The 24284-nt window shown below is 44.5% G+C and overlaps 1 protein-coding gene across 1 annotated transcript in view; it reads right to left on the bottom strand.

The window, feature by feature from the left end:
• Window positions 1–4412: 4412 nt before the first annotated feature.
• ogfod2 (2-oxoglutarate and iron-dependent oxygenase domain containing 2) overlaps window positions 4413–24284 on the bottom strand; it is a 29574-nt gene continuing 9702 nt past the window's right edge. Inside the window, exons 5-7 of the mRNA XM_060844125.1 lie at window positions 23567–23691; window positions 20593–20850; window positions 4413–5640 (exon numbers count right to left, since the gene is read on the bottom strand). Coding sequence (XP_060700108.1) covers window positions 5356–5640; window positions 20593–20850; window positions 23567–23691 — 668 coding nt within the window. The 3' untranslated portion in view covers window positions 4413–5355. The remainder of the gene's footprint in view (window positions 5641–20592; window positions 20851–23566; window positions 23692–24284) is intronic.

The raw sequence follows: 24284 nt of genomic DNA on the forward strand, positions 1-24284 counted from the left end.
TGCGCTGGTAGAAATATCACGATCCAGGACCTTTGAGGATATGTCCGAGACAGTGAAGGTGATGTTGCACTTCCACTAAATACAATAAAAATGTAAACACGATTGGGAGGACTAAAGCGAAGGCAGGAAGTGTATGTATTTTTTCAAAAGAACAGATTTATTTTAGTCAATTTACCATGACATTCTGGATAGGAATAAAAATCCAAACCCCCACTGCTGAAATACCATAACCTATCACTGTCCATTAGCTCGTTAGATGAGGATGGCAGGATTTGGGAACAAGAGATGACAAGAGAAATAAAGAGTTTAGTCAGAAAGGAGAAGGAGGCATAAGTAAGGTTTAGGAAACTGAAGATAGAGAATATAAAGCAGGAAGGAACGTAAACAAGGAGTTAGGAGGGCTATAAGGAGCCGTGAAATGCCCATGGCAAACTGAATTAAGGAAAAACCCAAGGCATTTTATACATATATAAGACGAAACCGGGTAGCTAGGGAAAAGGTAGGTTCGCTAAAGGACGAAGGAGGGAATTTATGCATGGAGCCAGAGGCAGTGGGTGAGGTCTTTAACAAATACAATGCATCAGTATTCACAAAGGAGAAGGACATGATGGATGGTGAGTCGAGAGGAATCCGAGAATATCAAAGGACATGTCAATATATAAAAGGAGGTAGTGTTGGGTGTTTTGAAAAGTGTTAAGGACCTGATGGGATCTATCCCAGAATACTGAGGGAGGAAATTACTGGGGCCTTGTATGAAATCTTTGTATCCACTCTGGTCAGACTGGAGACTAGCCAAAGTTGTTCCTTTGTTTAAGAGGCACAACAGGGATAATCCAGGAAATTACAGGCCTTACATCAGTGGTAGGGAAATTATTGGAAAAAATTCTTAGGGATAGAATTTACTCACATTTGGAAAAAATATGGACTTATTATTGATAGGCAGCAGCATGGCTTTGAGAAGGGAAGGTCATGTCTCACAAACTTGATCGAATATTTGAGGAAATGACAAAGATGATTGAGGGCAGGGTGGAGGATGTTGTCTCAATGAACTTTAGCAAGGTCTTTGATAAGTCTCTCTCGTCTACTGATACAGAAGATGAAGTCACATGGTGAGAGTAGCACTGAAACGGTGTTTTTCTGACTGTAGATATGACCAATGATGTTCCACATTGCTGGGACCCCTGTTGTATGTAATACATATTAATGAACTGGTAGATAGTTTGATTAGTAAATTTGTGAACAACAGATTGGGGGAGCTGAAGATAGTGAGGAGGATTGCCTGAAGATGTAAGACATCGACAGGCTGGAGACTTGGGAGAGGTGAAGTGGCAAATGGAACTTAATCTGAACAATGCGCGGTGATGCATTTTGCAACTTCCAATCAGATGGGAAGAACACAGTAAATGGCAGAAACTTTAGAAACATTAACATGCAAAAGGATCCAGCATATAGGTCCCTGAAAGTAGCAACACAAGGAGATATGGTGGTCAAGAAAGCATGTGGCATGTTTGCCTTCATCTAGAGTATAACAATTGGCAAGTCATATTGCAGCTGTATAGAATTTTAATTAGGCTACATTTGGAATATTGTGTACAGTTCGGATTGCCACACTGCCAAAAGGACTTGGAAGGTACAGAAATGGCGTACCAGGATATTGCCTGATTTGGAGGGTATTAGCTACGAGGAGACATTGGACAAACTTGGTTTGTTTTCACTTGAACGGTGGAGGTGGAGGGGAAACCTGATAGAATTTTACAAAATTGAGAGGCATGGGTGTCTTTTTCCCAGGATGGAAATATCAATTACTGGGGAACATAGGTTTAAAGGAAAAGGAGGAAAATTTAAAGGAGAGGTAAGAGGCAGTTTTTTTTACAGTGTGGTAAGTGCCTGGAATGCACTGCCAAATGGGTTAATAGTAGATACACAGGCAACATTTAAGAGGTATTTGACAGCTATATGAATAGGTAAGGAATAGAGGGATAGGGACTGTGTAGAGGCAAACACTTTTTAGTTTAGAAATGTCATGTTATGGCACAGGCTTGGTGGGCCTAGGGGTCTGTTCCTGTACTGTACTGAGTGCTGTCCTCTGAAACTGTTCAGCCTTTTCTCCTGCTGAACAGATACTGTCTAGGTCTCAGCACTGTATAGGAGTGCACTGAGGAAGCAGGTTTGGTAAACTCTCTGTGTCATGTTCTCTGCAGTCTCTGTTGTTGTTACTCTCTCACACACTCTCTCACACACCCATACTCTCACTCTCTCACACACACACACACACAGCTCAGGCACAGCAGCTGCAGTGTTTGTGATGGGAGTGAGCTTTCAGTGTGTCAAGTGACAGATTGCTGGTGATTGTGGAGCGATGTGAAACTATCGACACCCTCCAGGGTCACATTATGTCATCTGTCAGCATTGACAATGGTAACATCCTGAGGCATGACCTTCGCCTTCCTGAAGCTGATGGTCAAACCAAACCCTTTCTCAGCGTGAGAAAGAATCTGTTCATTTACTGCAGCAGCTGTTCCTCAGTGTGGAATGTTAGTGTGGCATCGTCAGCACAGAACCACTCCGTGTCGAGGGCTCGGAGCACCTTTGACATGGATCTCAGGTGAGCAGTGAACAGTTTTCTGTCCATTCTGGTCTGTAAGTAGACACACTGTACGGGGCTTCCTGTCAATGATGGCTCTCTGTCAGTTCCAGAGATGAGGAGCTTTATTTAGTGCAGCAAGTTTTCCAGACAGCATCAATTCTAAATGTGACAGTACAAACTTATACTGGCAAGAGCTGGAATAAATTTGTGCTGATCCAGTACTGATGTCTACAAGTAAAAGTGAAATATACGTAAAACCTAATGCTCCATCCATATCTCTATCCAGTTGCTGGTGATTAACCTCAATGGACACAAGATGCGACCAACTGTGCTGCTGTGTTGGTGCATTAATCATAGAATCATGGAATCCCTACAGTGTGGAAACAGGCAATTCCGCTCAACAGGTCTACACCAATCCTGCAAAGTGTATCCCACCCAAACCCATTCCCCTCCCCTATTTACCCCTGACCAATGCATCTAACCTACACATCCCTGAACACTACAGGCAATTTAGCATGGCCAATTCACCTAGCCTGTGCACCTTTGGACTGTGGGAGGAAACCGGAGCAAACTCCACACAGATAGTCGTCCAGGCTGGAATCGAAACTGGGTCCCTGGTGCTGTGAGGCAGCAGCACTAACCACTGAGCCACCGTGCCACCCTATTCGATTCGTGGTCATCTCGAGACTAGATTTTTATTGAATTCAAATTCCCCCATCTGCTGTGGTGGGATTCACATCTGGTCCCCAGGACATTACCTGGATCTCTGGATTAACAGTCCAGTGACAATGCCACTACGCCATCACCACCTTTGATGATACAACTGTTACTTGTCCTTAACAAGAAGGAAGCCTTATTTTTTGAAATGAAAACTTTGATGTGAAGCAGCAAAAACTATTGCCAAGCCCACTCAGCCACACTCACAAACTATCTTTATCCCAGCTGCCTCCCGGGCCTGTGTGTTCAGTGTGCTGCTACCAGGAGGTAATCTACATGAGGGCAGTGAAGGTCATGGGATAATGACTACATCCAGTCAATGGGAAGGAGCTGCAGTGATCATTTTAAGAGTGTTCAAACTACATCAGTAATAGTAGCTGCAGCAAGAGTCTGAGGCAATGGGATGAGATACGTGGGCGTGAATCTCTGCCATTTTCTTTCAGTTTAGCACAGAACAGAAGTCCCTTGCAGGGCGAAGTTAAAAAGGACTCTCCCCTTTTAGTTAAAGCTGTTTACATTAGCCAGATGTTGTGGAGGATAAAACAGTTTGCGAAGCCTCTCAGATCAGAGCTGTTTTACAAACAGCATGTCTAAATCTGCCTTGTGTCTTGCCTTCTGCAGCTCCACACACTAACCAGTGAGGTGGGAATTCCCAGACGGTTATACATGAGCCAATTAAATATGCTGCATCAATAAATAACGCAGGCAAAAGGATTCCCTGGATTTTTCCCCTTATTATTCATTTATGGAATGTGGGTGCCACCAACTGAGCCAGCAATTACTGCCCATCCCTGCTGTCCTGGAGAAGGTGTGGGGTGGGCTGTCATTGTCCCCCACAATGCCATGGGGGAAGGGAGCTCCAGGATTTTGACCTACTGATGCTAAAGGAACAGTGATATACTTCCAAGTCAGGATGGTGACTGGCTGGGAGGGGAACTTGCAGGGGGTGAAGGAACAGTGATATATTTCCAAGTCAGGATGGTGACTGGCTGGGAGGGGAACTTGCAGGGGGTGAAGGAACAGTGATATATTTCCAAGTCAGGACGGTGACTGACTGGGAGGGGAACTTGTAGGGAGTGAAGCTCTGATCAATCACGTTTCACAGAAATCCTTTTATTAAATCAGATTTATTGACGCCAATTTCACAACTTGCAATCTAGTCCCAGAACCATGACATTGTGAAGTATTGCATTTACAGCTCTAACAATCTTCATCAGATGTTAGAAAATGCAAACAATAATTTCGAAATGATTTTACATTTGCACAATGACAATTTGCCTGGATATTTAACAAGGTCATCCCCGGAGGAAACCAAAATCCCAGTGGGAACATGAGATTACCTCACTAGATTGAGTACCTTGTGATTTGTGATTTACTTCACTTATCTGGTATCTAATTCCTGTCCACCTCCTGTACTCCAAACTAGTTTTACCTTTTATTAATATCCTAACAGTGAAATCCAGGTGTCAGAGAGAAGTGGACATTGTCCCATCACCTTTGCAGGGGAATGGTAAATCAGCCACAATCAATTATCTCACCCACCAAAAGTCTGACAAATTGAGTGTTGACAGGAGAGGAAAGCAACAAACTCCCTCAATTCAGAATTGCAAGAAATAAAACATTGTGGAGACACATATCCTTAAACTACACACACACACACCCATACAGACACACACACATACAGACACAGACACACACCCACATCCACACACACCCATACAGGCACACACACACCTATACAGACACAGACACACACCCACACACACACACACCCATACAAACACAGACACACACCCACATCCACACACACACCTATACAGACACAGACACGTACCCACACACACACACACCCATACAAACACAGACACACACCCACACAAATATTACAGGAAAATTGACAGATGCTGCTTGAAATAAAGAAATGAGATGAATATTTTGTACAATTGATCAATTATATGAGTTTCTTTCTCTGGCAATGACTATGAATCAGCCAAAGGCTGAACCTCACTGTTGAGGAGAGCAGGAACAAACCTCACACTGCTAACAATTTACTAACTCAAGGTGCAGACATTCACTTTCTCTTGATGCTCCTGCCAGACTTCCGATAGCTCAGAAGTGAAACCATCCCCAAATCCAGTTGCCTCCATTAACTCTGGCTTCTTGTTACACATTGGGCAGAGTTCATTACGAACTGGAGATGACCGCATCCATATGATGAGGTTCCAGCGTTCACCTGAGGAGATGGGCAGAGCTCCATGACAGTGCTGGCCTCGGTGCAGCAATCCATAACTCAGTCTGTGCTGTATCTCCACACACTCTCTCTCATCTGTTGGAATCTGGGACCAGAAGGTGCAGAGACAGATTAAAGCAATGTTTAGATAACAGCAACGTCTTTTACACTTTCCCTGTCTATTAGATGCAAGAGTTGTCAGTAAGGCCAGAATTTATTGCCCATCCCTAATTGCCCTCCAGAGAGTAGTAGTGAGCTACCTTCCTGAACAGCTTCAGTCCATTTAATGTATAAACATTTACAATTCTGTTAGGAAGAGAATTCCAGGATTTTGACCCAGTGACAGTGAAGGGAGGGCGATATGTTTCCAAGTCAGGATGGTGAGTGGTTTGGAGAGGGGTCTATCAGTGGCGGTGCTGCCACGTATTGCTGCACTTAATCTAGATAGTAGAGGTCATGGGTTTAGAAGGTGCTGTCAAAGAAACTTTTAAGTTGCTGCAGTGTATCTTGTAGATGGTACACACTGCCAACACTGTGCATCAGTCGTGGAGGGAGTGGATCAAGTATTGCTTTGTCCGGACTGATGCTGAGCTACTGGAGTGCTGTTGCAGCTCCATTCATTTCAGCATGTGGAGAGTAATCCATCACAGAAGAACAGGAGACCATTCAGCCCGTTAATCCTGCTCCACCATTCATTAAAATCATAGCTAAACTGATTGTGAGATGAAGGACAACGTATAAAGGAAGAAATAATGGGTGCTTGTCAGAAAGGTCAGGTGATAATCACAGGAGACGTTAACCTACATGGAGACAGATAAATCAAGACAGGCAAAAGTAGTCGAAATGAGGAGATCAAAGAATATTTTGGTACAGTTTCTGAGAACAGCAATTTGGAGCCGAGCAGATTATACCAGACATTGAATTGTGTAATGTGATAGAATTAGTGATCTTAGTGAAGGCAGTCTACAAAACAGTAATCATAAAATAATTAATTTTTACACTCAGCTTGATGGAGAGACAGTGGATCCAAGAACAGTAACTTTAAACATAATTAACAGCAGTTATGAGGGCATGAAACAAGAGTTAACTAAAGTGAACTGGTTAAGGGACTGGTCAATAGACATTTGGTGGCAGATATTTAAGGGACTATTTCAGAATGCACACAATAAATACATTACAACAAGGAAGTTATGGTAGATAAATCTGATGATGATACAAAGACAGGTAGGAAAATCAGTCAGGAAGAGGAGACCAGAGGCTGCAATGAATAGGTGAAGAGGGTCAGCAAGTCTCTGGCAAATGAAATACTGGGATATTGTCCATTTTGGCAGGGAGAATAGAAAGGAAGCATTTAATCTAAATGGTTAGAGTTGCAGAGTTCTGAGATGCAAAGGGATCTGGGTGTCTGTGTGCATGAATCACACAGGTTAGTCTGCAACTGCAGCAAGTCTTCAGGAAAGCTAATAGATTGTTAATTGGATACAAAGGTTGGGAGGTAGTGCTTCAGATTTTTACAGGGCATTGGTGACATCACAACAGGAGTACACAGATATTGCACACATAACTCATCCCATGACTTAAGGCAAGATGTAAATATGTTGAAGCAGTTCAGATAACTCAATTTATTTACTCAATAAATACCTGAAATAAGCAGGTTATGGTATGACACAAGGTAGACAGTTGGGTCTTGTATCTGCCTAGAGTTTTGAAGACTAAGAAGTGACTCAACTGAAATTACTCGACTTTTTGTAGATTGTTTGTGTTGAAGTAAGTAGAAATCTAAATAGGATCAGGTTAAATGCTGGTAACACTCTAGCCCAAGTCAGAACATGGTGGGTTCCATGATTACAATGGTCCCCTGGGGAGGGAACACACAGTGTCCATCAATGGTCTCGAAACATTCACAGAGAGGTGGACACCGCAGGGGATACAGTGCTTTATTTCCCCTTTCAACTCCATCTGATTTAGTCCCATCCATCTCTCCCCAGCTCCTTCTCACCTTTGATAGTTTGCATTGCTTCATTCACAGCAGTTGCAGTGGGAGGAGCGACAGCGAGAATCAGAGGCCCGAGGGGAGGTAGGGGTAAGTGTGAAAACTTACCTCACATGCTGAATAGGAGCAGACACGGGACTGCTGAGTGAGTGAAGCTTTATATTTGGGTGGTTGCTTTACCCGAAACACTATTCAGGAAGTGTCTCCCACCCATCGTCTTCCACCAAAAAAAAAAGGTTCTATGCACCGCACTGATAAGAACAAAGAAAATTTACAGCTCAGGAACAGGCCCTTCGGCCCTCCCAGCCTGAGCCGATCCAAATCTACTGTCTAAAGCATCTGTATCCCTCTGCTCCCCATCTACTCATGCATTTGTCCAGACGCACCTTAAATGAATCTACTGTGCCTGCCTCTACCACCTCTGCTGGCAACGTGTTCCAAATGCCCACCACCCTCTGTGTGAGGTACTTTCTGCGTGTATCCCCCTTAAACTTTCCACCTCTCACCTTGAAATCGTGACCTCTCATTATTGAATCCTTTACCCTGGGAAAAAGCTTCTCTCTATCTACCCTGTCTATACCCTTCATGATTTTGTAAACCTCAATCTGGTCCCCCCTCAATCTCCTTTTTTCTAATGAAAACAAATCTAATCCACTCAACCTCTCTTCAGAGCTAGCACCTTCCATACAAGGCAAGTACCATCCTCATAAACCTTCTCTGCACCCACTCCAAAGTGTCCACATCCTTTTGATAATGTGGCGACCAGAACCATATTCAGTATTCTAAATGCAGCCGAACCAATGTCTTGTATAACTTTAACATGACCTCCCAGCTATTATACTCAATACCCTGTCCGATGAAGGCAAGCGTACCATGTGCCTTCTTTGACCACCCTATCCACCTGTGCAGCCACCTTCAGGGTACAATGGACCTGCACTCCCAGATCTCTCTGCTCATCAACTTTTCCCAAGGCTCTTCTGTTCATGGTATAATTTGCTTGAGGATTAGACTTGCCTAAATGCATCACTTCACATTTGTCTGGATTGAAATCCATCTGCCACTTTTCTGCCCAACTCTCCAGTCTATCTATACCCTCCTGTATTCTCTGACAGTCTCCTATGCTTTCTGCTACTCCACCAATCTTCGTGTCATCTGCAAACTTTGTGTCATCAGACCAACAGTGCCTTCTTCCAGATCACATATGTACATCACAAACAACAGTGGCACCAACACTGATCCCTGTGGGACACCACTGGTCACCTTTCTCCATTTCGAGAAACTCCCTTCAACTACTACTCTCTGTCTCCTGTTGCTCAACCAGTTCTTTATCCACCTAGCTAGAACACCCTGCACACCATGTGACCTCACTTTTCCATAGCCTACCATGGGGAACCTTATCAAATGCCTTACTAAAGTCCATGTATATGGGTGGCACGGTGGCACAGCGCCAGAGACCCGGGTTCAATTCCTGCCTCAGGCGACTCTGGGTGGAGTTTGCATATTCTCCCCGTGTCTGCGTGGGTTCCCTCCCACAATCCAAAAATGTGCAGGTTAGGTGAATTCGCCTTGCTAAATTGCCCGTACTGTTAGGTGTAGGGGAATGGGTCTGGGTGGGTCGCGCTTTGGCGTGGACTTGTTGGGCCAAAGGGCCTGTTTCCACACTATAAGTAATCTAATCTAAATGACATTAACAGCCCTTCCTTCTATGATCAACCTGGTCTTTTCCTCAAAGAACTCTATTAAGTTGGTAAGGCACGATCTCCCCCACACAAAACCATGTTGCTGATAAGCCCATTCTTTTCTAAATATAAATAGATCCTATCCCTCAGTTCCTTCTCCAGCAACTTTCTCACCACTGACATCAGGCTCACTGGTCTGTAGTTACCCGGAATATCCCTACTACCCTTCTTGTACAGGGGGACAACATGAGCAACCCTCCAGTCCTCCCAGCACCTCACCTATGTTTGAGGATGTCACAAAGATATCTGTCAGGACCCCAGCTATTTCCTCTCTCGCCTCCCTCAGCAACCTGGGATAGATCCCATCCGGTCCTGGGGATTTGTCCACCTTAATAACCTCGAGCATACCCAACACATCTTCCCTACTTATGTCAACGTGATCCAGAGTAAATCAAACTTCTATCTCTAATTTCAAGATTCATCATGTTCCTTTCCTCAGTGAACACTGATGCAAAGTAATCATTCAGAATCTCACCCATTCTCTCAGGTTCGACACACAGCCTTCCTTCATTATCCTTTAGTGACCAATCCTTTCTCTAGTTACCCGCTTGCTTCTTATACAAGAATAAAATGCTTTGGGATTCTCCTTAATTCTCCTTGCTAAAGCTATTTCATGGCCCCTTTTAGTCCGCTTGATTCCTCATTTAAGACTGGTCCTACTCTTCCGATATTCCTCCAGGACCCCTTCTGTTCTTAGCTGCCTGGACCTTATGTACGCTTCCCTTTTCCTCTTGGCTAGTCGTACAATTTCTCCTGATCCATGATTCACAAATCTTGCCTTTCCTATCTTTTGCCTTCGAAGGACATGACTATCCTGCACTATCTTTAACCTATCTTTGAAAGCCTCCCACATATCAAATGTGGACTTCCCTTCAAATAGCTGTGTCCAATCCACATTTCCCAGCTCCTGCCTAATTTTGATATAATTGGCCTCGGCCCAGTTTAGTACTCTTCTCTTCAGACCACGCACATCTTTGTCTAAGAGTATTCTAAAACTTACAGAATTGTGGTCACTGTTCCCAAAGAAATCCCCCACTACAACTTCTACCACCTGTCCTGGCTCGTTCCCCAGTACCAGGTCCAATATGGCCCCTTACCTCGTCGGAGTATTGACATACTGCTCCAGAAAACTCTCCTGGACACTTCTTACAAATTCTACCCCATCCAGACCTCTGACACGAACTGTATCCCAGTCAATGTTGGGAAAATTAAAATCTCCCATCACCACTACCATATTGCCTCTACATCTTTCCATAATCTGTTTACCTATTTGTTCTTCTACCTCACGCTCACTGTTGGGAGGGCTGTAATACAGCCCCAACAATGTAACTGCACCTTTCTTATTTCTCAGCTCCACCCATAGTGCCTCACTACTAAAGCCCTCCATAGTGTCCTCCTTTAGCACAGCTGTGATATCATCCCTGACCAGCAATGCAACTCCACCATCCCTTTCACTTCCCTCCCTGTCCTGTCTGAAGCATCTACATCCTGGAACATTTTGTTGCCAATCATGCCCTTCCTTCAACCAAGTCTCTGTGATTGCAATAACGTCATACTCCCAGGCACCAATCCAAGCCCTAAGTTTACCTGCCTTACCCACTATACTCCTTGCATTAAAGTAGATGCATTTCAGGCCACCAGTTCTTTTGTGCTTATCTGCTCTCTGCCTACTCTTCCCTTTATTACTGCTATCTTCATAATTCTTACAGTCTCCAGTCTCCACCTTGCTACCTACTTGTTTTCCCTTCTGGTTCCCAGCCCCCTGCCACATTAGTTTAAAACCTCCCCAACAGCAGTAGCAAAACCTCTCCCAAGGACATTGGTTCCAGTCTGGTTCAGACATAGACCGTCCATTTTGTAATAGTCTCACCTTCCCCAGAACCCGTCCCAATGTCCAACAATCTGAACCCCTCCCTCCTACACCATCTCCCAAGCCACGTGTTCATCCTGCTTATATTTTTCATTTCTACGCTGGCTAGCTCATGGCACAGGTAGTAATCCTGAGATCACTACCTTTGAGGTCCTCCTCTTTAACTTCTCTCCTAGCTCCCTTAATTCTTCTTTCAGGACCTCATCTCTGTTTATAATGTTGGTGCCTATATGCACCAAGACAATTGGCTGTTCACCCTCCCCTTTTAGAGTGCTCTGCAGCAGATCGGTGACATCCCTGACCCGAGCACCTGGGAGGCAACATACCACCCGGGAGTCCCGTTTTTGCCCACAGAAGCGTGTATCTACTCCCCTCACAATAGAATCCCCTGTGACTATGGCCCTAAGAGTCTTTTCTTCTTCTGAACAGCAGTGCCCGTCTTCTTTTTTTCCCTCTCTTTTAGTTTTCAGTAGGCTTGTTGTGAATTTAGAACAGTGGGAATGGAGGTTAGGGCAGTTGAATGTTCCTCCTGCAGAATGTGGGGGGTAAGGGTCACCAGTAGTGTCCCTGCTGACTGCATGTGTAGGAAGTGCGCCCAATTCCAGCTCCTCAAAAACCGCGTTAGGGAACTGGAGAAGGAGCTGGATGAACTTCGGATTATTCGGGAGGCAGAGGGGGTTATTGAGAAGAGTTACAGGGAGTAAACTCAGGTGCAAGAAGAAGGTAGATGGGTTACCGTCATGGGACGGAAAGGGAACCGGCAGGCAGTGAGTGCAAGGATCCCCATGGCCATTTCCCTCAACAACAAGTATACCATTTTGGATACTGCTGGGGGGGGGGGGGGGGGGGAACGATTTACCAGGAGTAAGCAATGGGCCACAGATCTTTGGCACAGAGTCTGTCCCTGTTGCTCAGAAGGGAAGGGGGGTGAGGAGCAGAGCATTAGTCATCAGGGACTCCATAGTTAGGGGAACAGACAGGAGGTTTTGTGGAAACGAGACAGACTCACAATTGACGTGTTGCCTCCCAAGTGCCAGGGTCGTGATGTTTCTAATAGTGTTTCTGGTATCTTTGAGGGGGAGGGGGAGCAGCCCCAAGTCGTGGTCCACACAGGAACCAACGACATAGGTAGGAAGAGAGATGGGGATTTAAGGCAGAAATTCAGGGAGCTACAGTGGAAGCTTAAGGCTAGAACAGAGTTGTTATTTCTGGTTTGTTACCCGTGTCATGTGCTAGTGAGGTGAGAAATAGGGAGAGAGAGGAGTTGAATATGTGGCTATGGGTGGTGCAGGAGGGAGGGTTTTGAATTCATGGCTAATTAGAGCTCTGGGGGAGGTGGGACCTTTTCAAACAGGATGGTCTTCACCTGAACCAGAAAAGTTCCAATATCCTGTTGGGGGGGGGGGGGGGGAATATTTGCTAACGCTATTCAGGTGGGTTTAAACGAATGCAGCAGGAGATGGGAACTGAAATTGTAGATTGAGTCTAGAGAAGATTGAGCGTAGTGAGGTCAGAAATAGGTTTCAGGGTCACAAGAGAGCACTGGCAAGCAAGAAGTTGATTTGAAGTGTATCTATTTCATCACCAGGAGCATCCGGAATAAGGTGGGTGAACTTGCAATATGGATTGGTACTTGGGATTTCGATGTTGTGGCCATTTCAGAAATATGGGTAGAGCAGGATTATTGCAGATTCCAGGTTTTTGATATTTCAGGAAGAATAGAGACGATGGTAAAAGGCGGAGATTTACAAGGATATTGCCAGGGTTGGAGGATTTGAGCTATCGGAAGAGGCTGAACAAGCTGGGACTGTTTTGCTTGGAGAATCGGAGACTGAGGGGTGACCTTATAGAGGTTTACAAAACCATGAAAGCGATGGATAGAGTAAACATGCAAATTCTGTTAATCGAGGACATTATTACGGCTACAGAAAGGACGTTTGAAGACTTGTCAGCTGAGGTAGTATAGGCGCAGATGAGAAACAGGAAAGGAGAGGTCAGCCTGCTGGGAGTTTTCTATAGGCCTCCAAATAGTTCCAGAGATGTCGAGGCAAGGATAGAAAAGATTATTCTCGATAGGAGCAAGAGTGACAGGGTGGTTGTTATGGGGGACTTCAACTTCCCAAATATTGACTAGGAATAAGTACTTTAATTGGGTCAGTTTTTGTCCAATGTGTGTAGGAGAGTTTCCTGACACAGTATGTGGACAGGCCAACAAGGGTGAGGCCACATTAGATTTGGTACTGGGTAATGAACCGGCCAGGCGTTAAATTTGGAGGTAGGTGAGCATAGAGTCATAAAAGTGTACAGCATGGAAACGGACCCTTCAGTCCAACCCGTCCATGCCGACCAGATATCCCAACCCAATCTAGTCCCACCTGCCAGCACCCGGCCTTATCCCTCCAAACCTTCCTATTCATATACCATTCAAATGCCTCTTAAATGTTGCAATTGTACCAGCCTCCACCACATCCTCTGGCAGCTCATTCCATACACACACCACCCTCTGCGTGAAAAAGTTGCTCCTTAGGTCTCTTTTATATCTTTCCCCTTTCACCCTAAACCTATGTCCTCTAGTTCTGGACTCACCTATCCCAGGGAAAAAGACTTTGCCTGTTTACCCTATCCATTACTTTCATGGTTTTGTAAACCTCTATAAGGTCACCCCTCAGCCTCCAATTCTCCAAGCAAAACAGCCCCAGCTTGTTCAGCCTCTCCCGATAGCTCAAAACCTCCAACCCTGGCAATATCCTTGTAAATCTTTTCTGAACCCTTTCAAGTTTCACAACATCTTTCTGATAGGAAGGAGACCAGAACTGCACGCAATATTCCAACAGTGTCCTAACCAATGTCCTGTACAGCTGCAACATGACCTCCCAACTCCTGTACTCAATACTCTGACCAATAAAGGAAAGCATACCAAACGTCTTCTTCACTATCCTATCTACCTGCGACTCCACTTTCAAGGAGCTATGAACCTGTACTCCCAAGATCTCTTTGTTCAGCAACACTCCCCAGGACCTTACCATTAAGTGTATAAGTCCTGCAAGATTTGCTTTCCTACAATGCAGCACCTTGCACTTATCTAAATTAAACTCCATCTGCCACTTCTCAGCCCATTGGCCCATCTGATCAAGATCCCGTTGTAATCTGAGGTAACCCTCTTCGTTGTCCACTACACTCCAATCTTGGATTCATTTGCAAACTTACTAACTGTACCTCTTATGCTCACAGCCAAATCATTTACATAAATGATTAAAAGTAGAGGACCCAGCACCAATCCTTGTGGCACTCCACTGGTCACAGACCTCCAGTCTGAAAAACAACCCTCCACCACCACTCTCTGTCTTCTACCTTTGAGTCAGTTCTGTATCCAAATGGCTAGTTCTCCCTGTATTCCATGAGATCTCACCTTGCTAATCAGTCTCCCAAGGGGAACCTTGTTGAACGACTTACTGACGTCCATATAGATCACATCTACCGCTCTGCGTTCCTCAATCCTCTTTGTTACTTCTTCAAAAAACTCAGTCAAGTTTGTGAGACATGATTTCCCATGCTCAAAGCCATGTTGACTATCCCTAATCAGTCCTTGCCTTTCCAAATACACATACATCCTGTCCCTCAGGATTCCCTCCAACAACTTGCCCACCACTGACATCAGGCTCACTGCTCATTCATTCCCTGGCTTGTCCTTACCACCTTTATTAAACAGTGGCACCACGTTTGCCAATCTCCAGTCTTCCGGCACCTCACCTGTGACTATCAATGATACAAATATCTCAGCAAATATCCAACAATCACTTCCCTAGCTTCCCACAGAGTTCTAGGGTATACTTGATCAGGTTCTGGGGGTTTATCCACTTTTATGCATTTCAAGACATCCAGCACTTTCTCCTCTGTAATAGGGACATTTTTCACGATGTCACCATCTATTTCCCTAAATTCTATACGTTCTATGTCCTTTTCCACAGTAAATATTGATGCAAAATACTTGTTTAGTATCTCCCCCATCTCCTGCGGCTCCACACAAAGGCTGTCTTGCTGATCTTTGAAGGGTCCTATTCTCTCCCGAGTTAGCCTTAATGTATTTGTAACATTTTGGTGATAGTGACTACAATTTAGTTATGTTTACTTTAGTGATGGAAAGGAATAGGTGTACACCGGAGAGCAAGAGCTACAGCTGGGGAAAAGGCAATTACGATGTGATGAGACAAAGTTTAGGATGCATAGGATGGGGAAGGAAACTGCAGGGGATGGACACAATAGAAATGTGAAGTTTATTCAAGGAACAGCTACTGTGTGTCCTTGATAAGTCTGTACCTGTCAGGCAGGGAGGAGGCTGTCGAACGCAAGAGCCGTGGTTTACTAAGGAAGTGAATTTCTTGTCAAGCAGATGAAGACGACTTACGTTAGGATGAGATGTAAGGACTCAGTTAGGGTGGTTGAGAGTTACAAGGTAGTCAGGAAAGACCTAAAGAGAGAGCTAAGACGAGCCAGGAGGGGACATGAGAAGTTGTTGGTGGATAGGATCAGGGAAAACCCTAAAGCTTTCTATAGGTATATAAGGGATAAGAGAATGACTAGGACCAATCAGGATAGTAATGGGAAGCTGTGCATGGAGTCCAAGGAGATAGGAGAAGCGCTAAATGAATATTTTTCGTCAGTATTCACACTAGAAAAAGAGTGTAGTTGAGGAGAATACTGAGATATAGGCTACTAGATTAGATGGGATTGAGGTTCACAAGATGGAGGTGTTAGAAATTCTGCAGAGTATAAAAAAATAGATAAAGCCCCTGGGCAAGGTGGGATTTATCCTGGGATTCTCCAGAAAGCCAAGGAGGAGATTGCAGAGCCTTTGGCTTTGATCTTTATGTCATCATGGTCTACAGGAATGGTGCCAGAAGACTGGAGGATAGCAAATGTTGTTCCCTTGTTCAAGAAGGGGAGTAAAGACAATTCTGGTAATTATAGACGAGTGAGCCTTACTTCAGTTGTGGGTAAAGTGTTGGAAAAGGTTATACGAGATAGGATTTATAATGTTGAAAATCACACATCACCAGGTTTTAATCCAACAGGTTTAATTGGAAGCACACTAGCTTTTGTAGCGACGCTCCTTCATCGGGTGGTAGTGGGTTTGGGTTAGGGTTAGGGTACCATCTGATGAAGGAGCAACGCTCCGAAAGCTAGTGTGCTTCCAATTAAACCTGTAGGACTATAACCTGGTATTGTGTGATTTTTAACTTTGTACACCCCAGTCCAACACCGGCATCTCCAAATCAGGATTTATAATCATCTGGAGAGGAATAAGTTGATTCGGGATGGTCAACACAGTTTCATGAAGGATAGGTTATGCCTCACAAACTTATTGAGTTCTTTGAGAAGGTGACAAAACAGGTTGATGAGGTTAAAGTGATTGATGTGATATATATGGATTGCAGTAAGGTGTTTGATAAGGTTCCCCACGGTAGGCTATTGCACAAAATACAGAGGGGTATGGGATTGAAGGTGATTTAGCAGTTTGGATCAGAAATTGGCTAGCTAAAAGAAGACAGAGGGTGGCAGTCGATGGGATATGTTCATCCTGGTATTCAGTTACTAGTGGTGTGCCGCAAGGATCTGTTTTAGGTCCACTGCTGTTTGTCATTTTTATAAACGACCTGGATGAGGGCGTAGAAGGATAGGCTAGTAAATTTGCGGATGACACTAAGGTCAGTAGAGTTGTGGATAGTGATGAAGGATGTTGTAGGTTACAGAGAGACATTGATAAGCTGCAGAGCTGGGCTGAGAGGTGGCAAGTGGAGTTTAATGCGGACAAGTGTGAGGTGATTCACTTTGGAAGGAGTAACAGAAATGCAAAGTACTGGGCTCATGGTAAGATTCTTGATAGTGTAAATGAGCACAGAGATCTCGGTGTCCAGATACTTGAAAGTTGCCACCCAGGTTGATAGGGTTATTAAGAATACGGTGTTAGCTTTTATTGGTAGAAGGATTGAGTTTGGAACCGTGAGGTCATGCTGCAGCAGTACAAAACTCTAGTGCGGCCGCAACTGGAGCATTGTCTGCAGTTCTGGTCACCGTATTATAGGAAGGATGTAGAAGCTTTGGAAAGGGTGCAGAGGAGATTTACTAGGATATTGCCTGGTATGGAGGGAAGGTCTTACGAGGAAAGGTTAAGGGACTTGAGGCTGTTTTCATTAAAGAGAAGAAGGTTGAGAGGTGACTTAATAGAGACATATAAGACAATCAGAGGGTTAGATAGGGTGGACAGTGACAGCCTTTTTCCTCAGATGGTGATGGATAACACGATTGGGCATAGATTCAAATTGAGGGGTGATAGATATAGGACAGATATCGGAGGTAGTTTTTTGACTCAGAGTAGTAGGGGTGTGGAACATACTGCCTACAACAGTTGTAGACTCGCCGACTTTACAGGCACTTAAATGGTCATTGGACAGGCATATGGACGAGAATGGAATAGTGTAGGCTAAATGGGCTTCAGCTTGGTTCCACAGGTCAGCACAACATCGAGGGCCGAAGGGCCTGTACTGCACTGGAATGTTCTATGTTCTGAGTGGGCTTTGCATGTAAATATTTAATTGGTTAACCAGTGTTTTATTGCTGGTAGTTTACAAAAAAAGCAATGTCACAATGATTTTGATGGTTGGAAAGTCACTCAGATATGCGCGATAGCACGCCTGGTACAGCGAGAGCAAAAGGATTGTGGTTTCATGCTCCATTCCAGAGACTTGGGAATCTGCAAGCCTTGAGGGAGTGCTTCACTGCTGGAGGCACTGTCCTCCAGTTGCGTGTTAAAGTGAGACCCAGTCTGTCCTTTCATAAATGCCAGGACAGTGATTGGGTATGAGGGATATACGCTGAAAATGTGTTTCTGGAAAAGCACAGCAGGTCAGGCAGCATCCAAAAAGCAGGGGAATTGACGTTTTGGACATGAGCCCTTCTACAGAAGAATTCCTGAAGAAGGGCTCATGCCTGAAACGTCGACTCTCCTGCTCTTTGGATGCTGCCTGACCTGCTGTGCTTTTCCAGCAACACATTTTCAGCTCTGATCTCCAGCATCTGCAGACCTCACTTTCTCCCATGAGGGATATACTCCAACGGCTGATTGTAAATCCCATTGTAGCTAGTTGGGAATTTGAAATCAATATATAAAATCCAACCTAAAAAGCCAAATTCAGATGAAGGGTCATTTCTCTCGGTATAACCATATTCACTGAAATACCAACAACAGAAATTGCTGGAAAAGCTCAGCAGTTACAGAGAAATAAGAGCTGGGTCCAATGGAAGGGTCATGCGACCAGAAACGTTAATTCTGATTTCTCTCCACATGCGCTGCCAGACCTGCTGAGCTTTTCCAGCAATTTCTTTTTAAATTTATGAAATCACTATGTTGGTTAGGTCTTGATCCATGGACAGGAGATAGAGAAATATATTTTGATTGGTTGGTTTTGTGCCATACAATAATTCATGAATGGAAAATACTGAATGACTTTATCTTGTTCCCATTGAGAAATGTGAGGTGGCTCTTTGTTCTTTGTTGGTGATTTAGGGTTCAATGCCTGGAACATTTTTCTTCATGGGATGTGGGTATCACTGGTTGGATCAGTGTTTATTGCCTGTCCCTAGTTGCCCCTTGAGAAGGTGGGGGTGAGCTGCCTTGTTGAACCACTGCAATCTGTGTGCTGTGGGTTTATTCACAGTGAGACAGTTGGAAATGGCAACGGTATTGGTTATTTGTTACGAAATAGTGTATTTTTTTGTTGCCCAATGTGGCTGTAACATTCCTGAATAGGGATCTTTTGGCTCAGTTGTAATGTCCCTAACTCTGAGCCAGGAGACCTGGGTTCATGTCCCACAGCTCAAAATGTGGAAACAGGCCATTTGGCCCAACAAGTCCACACTGACCCTCTGAAGAGTAACCCACCCCTACCCTATTACTCTACATTTACCCCTGACTAATGCACCTAACCTACACATCCCTGAACACTATGGGCAATAAAACATGGCCAATTCACTTAACCTGCACATCCTTGGATTGTGGGAGCAAACAGACATGGGGAGAATATGCAAGTTCACACAGACACAGTCACCCGAGGCTGGAATCGAACCTGGGTCCCTGGCGCTGTGAGGCAGCAGTGCTAATCACTGAGCTACAGGGTTGATTTGAAAATATCCGTAACAAATATGGCACACCTTTAGATGGGATCCAGGTTGAAAGCAACAAGAACATTTTGCTCAATAGATACAAGAATTTACATCACACCATTCAAATCCTTTTACAACCAACACTTCCAAGTGTAGTCTTTGTTATAATTTTCTAAAATGCAGTGCCACATTTAGCACAGCAAGGCCCCTGTAATTTTCTATCATTTCAAATATTTCTCTGATTTCCTTTTGAAGTCAATGATTAAATATTCCATTCACCTTTTTGATCAATGGACATGCGAACACAACACATGGTTTAGAAATGTCTTTCCTCATGCTGCCTATTTCTGTCCAAATTACCATGAACTGTGTCTTGTAGTTACTTGTCCTTCTGTTCATGAAAATGGCTTCTCAAACCTGCCTTGATCTTGAACAGCTCTATTCAATATCATAAGGCCCTTCGCTGTTCCAAGGAAAGCAAATCCCCAGTTTCTCCAGTCTCTCAATGTCATTAAAGTATTTCAGCCTCTTTTAAGAAAATGCCTCTGCAGCCTCTCCAAGGTCATGACACTTGTCCTAAAATGTGGTGTTCACGTTAAAGACAATACTACAACTGAGGCCTCAGTGTTTTATAAAAAGTTTACTAAAACCTACTTGCTTTTACCCTTTACGCCTTCATTATTAAAGTCATGGTGCCCATATGCTGTTGCTTGAAAGCCTTCTTAACTTATCTTGCCACTGAGAAAGATTTCTGTACTTGAAGCCCCAAGATGTTCCTGCAACTTTTTAAAATTTTTTACGATTCACCGTGTACTGACCCTCTGACAGTGCGGCACACCCTCAGTACTGACCCTCCGACAGTGCGGCACACCCTCAGCACTGACCCTCCGACAGTGCGGCACACCCTCAGCACTGACCCTCCGACAGTGCCCACTCCCTCAGCACTGACCCTCCGACAGTGCCCACTCCCTCAGTACTGACCCTCTGACAGTGCGGCACACCCTCAGCACTGATCCTCAGACAGTGCGGCACTCCCTCAGCACTGACCCACAGCACGTTTAGTGTATCTCAGTCTGGACTTTGTTCTAAAATTCCGGAAGTGGAATCAGAAGCCACAGCACCTTGACTCTGAGCTCAGAGAGGCACCAAGTCAGCCATAGTTGAGGGATGCCACAGTTACTGGTTAAAGGTGACTGGTACTGGAGGAAGGAAGGAAATGGAGTCACATCCAATAAGTGTGAGGGAAGTATGATGGACTAAGTGTTTGCTTAAAGTTAACAAGAATTTCTACAGTACCTGTCTCATGTCTCCAAAGCTGAGATTCCCTTCACCAAAGTCTTTCCCAAGTGACACATTGAGAGTGACTTCAGCATTGTCGTAATGGAAGCACAGATCCCGGTCTTGATTTACAGCATATTTCACAACAAATGCTTTGTGACTGTCCAACTTGCAACCTCCATAGTCTGGGTAAAGAAGTGATGTGATTGGCTGAAGATAATCCTCACGCAGCGGTGTAATAAAAGTTTCATCAAATCCAAGTTCATTTAAAAGTACCTTGATCAGATGATGGAAATGTTTTAATCTGTGCAGTACACAGTCAGCATGTATTTGGACAATAAGCAGAAATTAGTTCAAATCTAAAACGTCCAAATCAGACTGAAATAAAAAAAAATCATCGTATGATTTACCCCAGTATCAATACCAGCAGGTGTTAGCCATTGCAAATTCATTCAAACCCCAGGTTTGGTATGAATATCTGACACACCAGGTCCATCGGTAATACCTTTTCAGGTGAGAGTCAAGACTCTGTTGTTTGGGAGAGAGCTCAAGTGAAGCATCACCATGACATTAAAGACAAGCCAGGGAACTATAGACCGGTGAGCCTGACCTTGGTGGTGGACTAGTTGTTGGAGGGAATCCTGAGGGACAGGATGTATATGTATTAGGAAAGGCAAGGACTGATTCGAGATAGTCAACATGGCTTTGTGTGTGGGAAATCATGTCTCACAAACTTGATTGAGTTTTTTGAAGTAACAAAGAAGATTGATGAGGGCAGAGCAGTAGATGCAATCTATATGGACGTCAGTAAGGTGTTCGACAAGGTTCCCCATGGGAGACTGATTAGCAAGGTTAGATCTCATGGAATAAAGGGAGAATTGGTGGGCGGCACGGTGGCACAGTGGTTAGCACTGCTGCCTCACAGCGCCTGTAGACCCGGGTTCAATTCCCGACTCAGGCGACTGACTGTGTGGAGTTTGCACGTTCTCCCCGTGTCTGCGTGGGTTTCCTCCGGGTGCTCCGGTTTCCTCCCACAGTCACAAAGATGTGCGGGTTAGGTGAATTGGCCAAGCTAAACTGCCCGTAGTGTTAGGTAAGGGGTAAATGTAGGGGTATGGGTGGGTTGCGCTTCGGCGGGTCGGTGTGGACTTGTTGGGCCGAAGGGCCTGTTTCCACACTGTAAGTCTAATCTAAAAACTAGCCATTTGGATACAGAACTGGCTCAAAGGTAGAAGACAGAGGGTGGTGGTGGAGGGTTGTTTTTCAGACTGGAGGCCTGTGACCAGTGGAGTGTCACAAAGATCAGTGCTGGGTCCTCTACTTTTTGTCATTTACATAAATGATTTGGATGCGAGCATAAGAGGTACAGTTAGTAAGTTTGCAGATGACACCAAAATTGAAGGTGTAGTGGACAGAAAAGAGGGTTACCTCAGATTACAACAAGATCTTGACCAGATGGGCCAATGGGCTGAGAAGTGGCAGATGGAGTTTAATTCAGATAAATGCAAGGTGCTGCATTTTGGGAAAGCAAATCTTAGCAGGATTTATACACTTAATGGTAAGGTCCTAGGAGTGTTGCTGAACAAAGAGATCTTGGGAGTACAGGTTCATAGCTCCTTGAAAGTGGAGTCGCAGGTAGATAGGATAGTGAAGAAGGCATTTGGTATGCTTTCCTTTATTGGTCAGAGTACTGAGTACAGGAGTTGGAAGGTCATTTTACAGCTGTACAGGACATTGGTTAGGCCACTGTTGGAATACTGCGTGCAATTCTGGTCTCCTTCCTACTGGAAAGATGTTGTGTAACTTGAAAGGGTTCAGAAAACATTTCCAAGGATGTTGCCAGGGTTGGATGATTTGAGCTACAGGGAGAGGCTGAACAGGCTGGGGCTGTTTTCCCTGGAGCGTCGGAGGCTGAGGGGTGACCTTATAGAGGTTTATAAAGTTATGAGGGGCATGGATAGGATAAATAGACTAAGTCTTTTCCCTGGAAAGGGAGTCCAGAACTAGACGGCATAGGTTTAGGATGAGAGGGGAAAAATATAAAAGAGACCAATGGGGCAAATTTTTTTCACGCTGAGGGTGATACGTGTATGGAATGAGCTGCCAGAGGAAGTGGTGGAGGCTGGTACAATTGCAACATATAAGAGGCATTTGGATGGGTATATGAATAGGAAGGGTTTGGAGGGATACGGGCCAGGTGCTGGCAGGTGGGACTAGATTGGGTTGGGATATCTGGTTGGCATGGATGGGTTGGACTGAAGGGTCTGTTTCTGTGCTGTACATCTCTATGACTGGCTTCCATGTTGCTAATTCTCTAGATTGTGTCTTCATTGGAAGGTTTACAGGGTGAGGAGTAACAGAGCCAATGATTCAATAACTGGATAGATTGCTGTCACTGGAACCAGTATCATTTGCTTTGTGAATGCTCTGTGAATTGAGTTCCTATTTAAAATCGTGTGGTTTCTTCTTATATTCCATCTCGGAGATCTCTCTCTTCTGTCAGTTTCTCCACCCCTCTCTGATCTGTCAGTCTCTCTCTCTCACTTTCAAGCACACACATGACTTTAAGTAGTTTCACTGGCTGCAGAGAACATTGTCAGGGATTCTGTCAAAATTTGTAACAGTTTATAAGCTCAGACCCAGGAAGTTGCCTATAAAGCCCTGGTTTTCCTGCCTGTGATGGCATGGCAGTATGTGAGTGGGGAGTTGGCCGGGGGGGGGGGGGGGGGGGGGGGGGGGGGGGTGACAGTGTCTGTGACTGCAACTTGAATAGGCACATCATTAACCATGAGTCATCTGTCTCCAACAGAGAGACACAATTGGATCTATAGCTCGAGAATGCCACTCTGCATCAAGCATGGAGCAGGTGAATAGACAGGTCCCAGTGTACATCTGCCAGAAGGGGGATTGAACCCGTATAGTTAGCGTTATTCCAAAACACACACTTGACACCTAACCAAGCGAGTTCACCAAACCCGTCTTCACATCTTACCCCATAGTTGTTCATGGTGTTGGGTCTGCCTTTTGGCATTTCAGACTGTTCAAAATTCTCCAGCTCTCGAATCAACTGACCACAGAATTGCTCAGTGAATAGTGGGATTGAATAGACTCTCTCAGCTAGAAGGAAGGATGGGAAGACAGAAGGAAGGAACATTCAATAAACCGTTTGTATACATTAAAACATTTAATCTGTAAACCAACTCAAACGCAATAAGAACACAGATAAATAAGGAAACTATTCAGCTCCTGAAAACCTGTCTCATCATTCAATTAGATCATGGCTGATCTCTGGATTATATCTTATCCTATTTCTGTAATATCCTTAACTATCAATAAAAATCTCTCAACCTCTGTTTTGAAATTTTCAACTGACTCCCCACTCCAATACTTTTATGAGGAAGATGTGTTAGAATTCTGCGAGGGGAGGTGTTTAGGGTGACACAGAATGAAGCTCCTTAAATAAAAATTGATTTGTTTATTGATCAATTCTGTCCCTCTGCCTTCACCCATACGGTGAGATGCTCCAGGGAGCATGCTGCCTGGAAACCACTGGAGATTCAGTCAGGAATCCCTGTGGATTACACACTCCACACTCCGTCTAGGCTGCCCTTAGTACCAGTTATTTTATCATCACTCAGCTGTTGACTGTTTCATAAAACCTTCTATTAGTTTTAAAGATTACAGAACCTTGTTGAGTTGGAGTAAAGACT

The sequence above is a fragment of the Hemiscyllium ocellatum genome, chromosome 24 (assembly GCF_020745735.1).
Source record: "Hemiscyllium ocellatum isolate sHemOce1 chromosome 24, sHemOce1.pat.X.cur, whole genome shotgun sequence".
NCBI classification, from domain to species: Eukaryota; Metazoa; Chordata; class Chondrichthyes; order Orectolobiformes; family Hemiscylliidae; genus Hemiscyllium; species Hemiscyllium ocellatum.